Source organism: Gavialis gangeticus, unplaced genomic scaffold (assembly GCF_001723915.1).
Source record: "Gavialis gangeticus isolate Ggan-Ray unplaced genomic scaffold, GavGan_comp1, whole genome shotgun sequence".
NCBI classification, from domain to species: Eukaryota; Metazoa; Chordata; order Crocodylia; family Gavialidae; genus Gavialis; species Gavialis gangeticus.
In genome coordinates, this window is record NW_017728995.1 from 31,731,196 (window position 1) to 31,732,652 (window position 1,457).

The 1,457-nt window shown below is 52.6% G+C and overlaps 1 protein-coding gene across 2 annotated transcripts in view; it reads right to left on the reverse strand.

The window, feature by feature from the left end:
* The window catches only part of TFRC (transferrin receptor), a 26,110-nt gene that overhangs the window by 6,393 nt on the left and 18,260 nt on the right, over positions 1-1,457 (reverse strand). For both annotated transcript variants that reach the window (XM_019503458.1, XM_019503457.1), the window contains 2 exons: positions 1,127-1,188; positions 212-293 (listed from right to left, as the gene is read on the reverse strand). In XM_019503458.1, coding sequence (XP_019359003.1) covers positions 212-293; positions 1,127-1,188 — 144 coding nt within the window. The remainder of the gene's footprint in view (positions 1-211; positions 294-1,126; positions 1,189-1,457) is intronic.

Sequence of the window (1,457 nt, forward strand, 5' to 3'; positions counted from 1 at the left end):
TGTGCAAACATGATTCACAAGATAAACCCAGAGATTTCAGATGGAAATCCATAGCTGCAGGCTTTGAGTTCATTGCAACAGAAAAACCCTTAGTTTTCTGCAGGCAAAAAAAGAGCAAAAACTAAGAGCTGGCATTTTCCAGAGGGGGCCTTGAGTCCATCCAGGGGTCTCAAGACAAAACCGGTTGAGAAACGCCGCTGTAGAGACTTACATTATAGAAACTGAATGACATTGCTGGGATCCCAGAATATGCCAGGAAGGGGAACGCCGCGTTCTCCATGCTGAGGGGAACGCTGCAATGGGAGAAACAGAAGAATTACTCGGAGGCCTCCCTCCCTGCCAGGTGTCCAGATGCTCCAGTACACGTTATGCTGCAGAAGGAGAACCAGCCAGTGTTTCTGCTGCCCCAAAAACAAAGCATCCTGCTCAGGGGTGACTGACACTCAAAGCCACACGGGAACCCTTTATGGGGCAGGTGGCAAGTTGCATTTGACCGATTAGCAGCTCTGAACAAAGAGCTTAAACTCCTACCCACCAGCAAGGGGTGGAAGAGCTCCGCTGCCACGAATCCAGTAAGGCAGAGGTGCTCAAATCCCAATTTAATGAGCGTGGGACAGGAACAGCAACAAGCATGGGGTTTAAGCCAATTACGTCTGCAAGACGAGTTTGGCTGCGGACCGAGACTTGACTTTGAGGTGCTTTACGAGGAGGAGCAAGGGGGCAGCAACTGCTGCGGCTGAGATCACACGGACCGTCATGATGCAGCCTGACAGACTGCACCCCTAGCAGGGGACAGAACAAAACTGGTAGGTAGGATGTTGAATACGAGCCACAGGACATCCTCTCTCACACTCATTTGCTTGTGAAACTCACTGCCACAAACATCTGCTCTCTGCCATGGTACAAGACAGGAGACTGGGCTGGAGGGACCCATGGCGAGACCCTGTCAATGGCAGCTTTTATGTCTGGTATGGGATTGTGCCGACTAGTTACAGCAATTTATCGCTACCACCCCACACCAAACCGCTCTCCGAGTGCAGAGCCTCTCGCTTGCTCCGAGGGGCACATGGACTCAGAACTGGACTTTGCGTAAGTTAGTTCCAGATGCAGAACACAAGAGACTTACGCATTATCGGGCCAGCCACGGGGGAGTTTGCTCAACAGGCTCCTTCCATCTGCATCCTTCATCTGCACAAGGACGAGAGGAGAATTACTGCCCAGAACCCGGCCTACCCCTTCCCACACCTCTTGCCTTTCTCCTTTCCTCACTAAGCACTTTGGTGTCATCTGTTTGGAGGGAACCTGTAGGTGCCCACTGGCGTACTCGGACAAGCCTGACACAACGCAAGAGGCAGTGGCGTTGCCCATTCACCCCCTCCCCTCCAAGACCTCCACCGCTAGCAGTCCCTCCCTGGAAGGACAGACACGTAACCCTCAGTCCCAGCACAACCTTCATG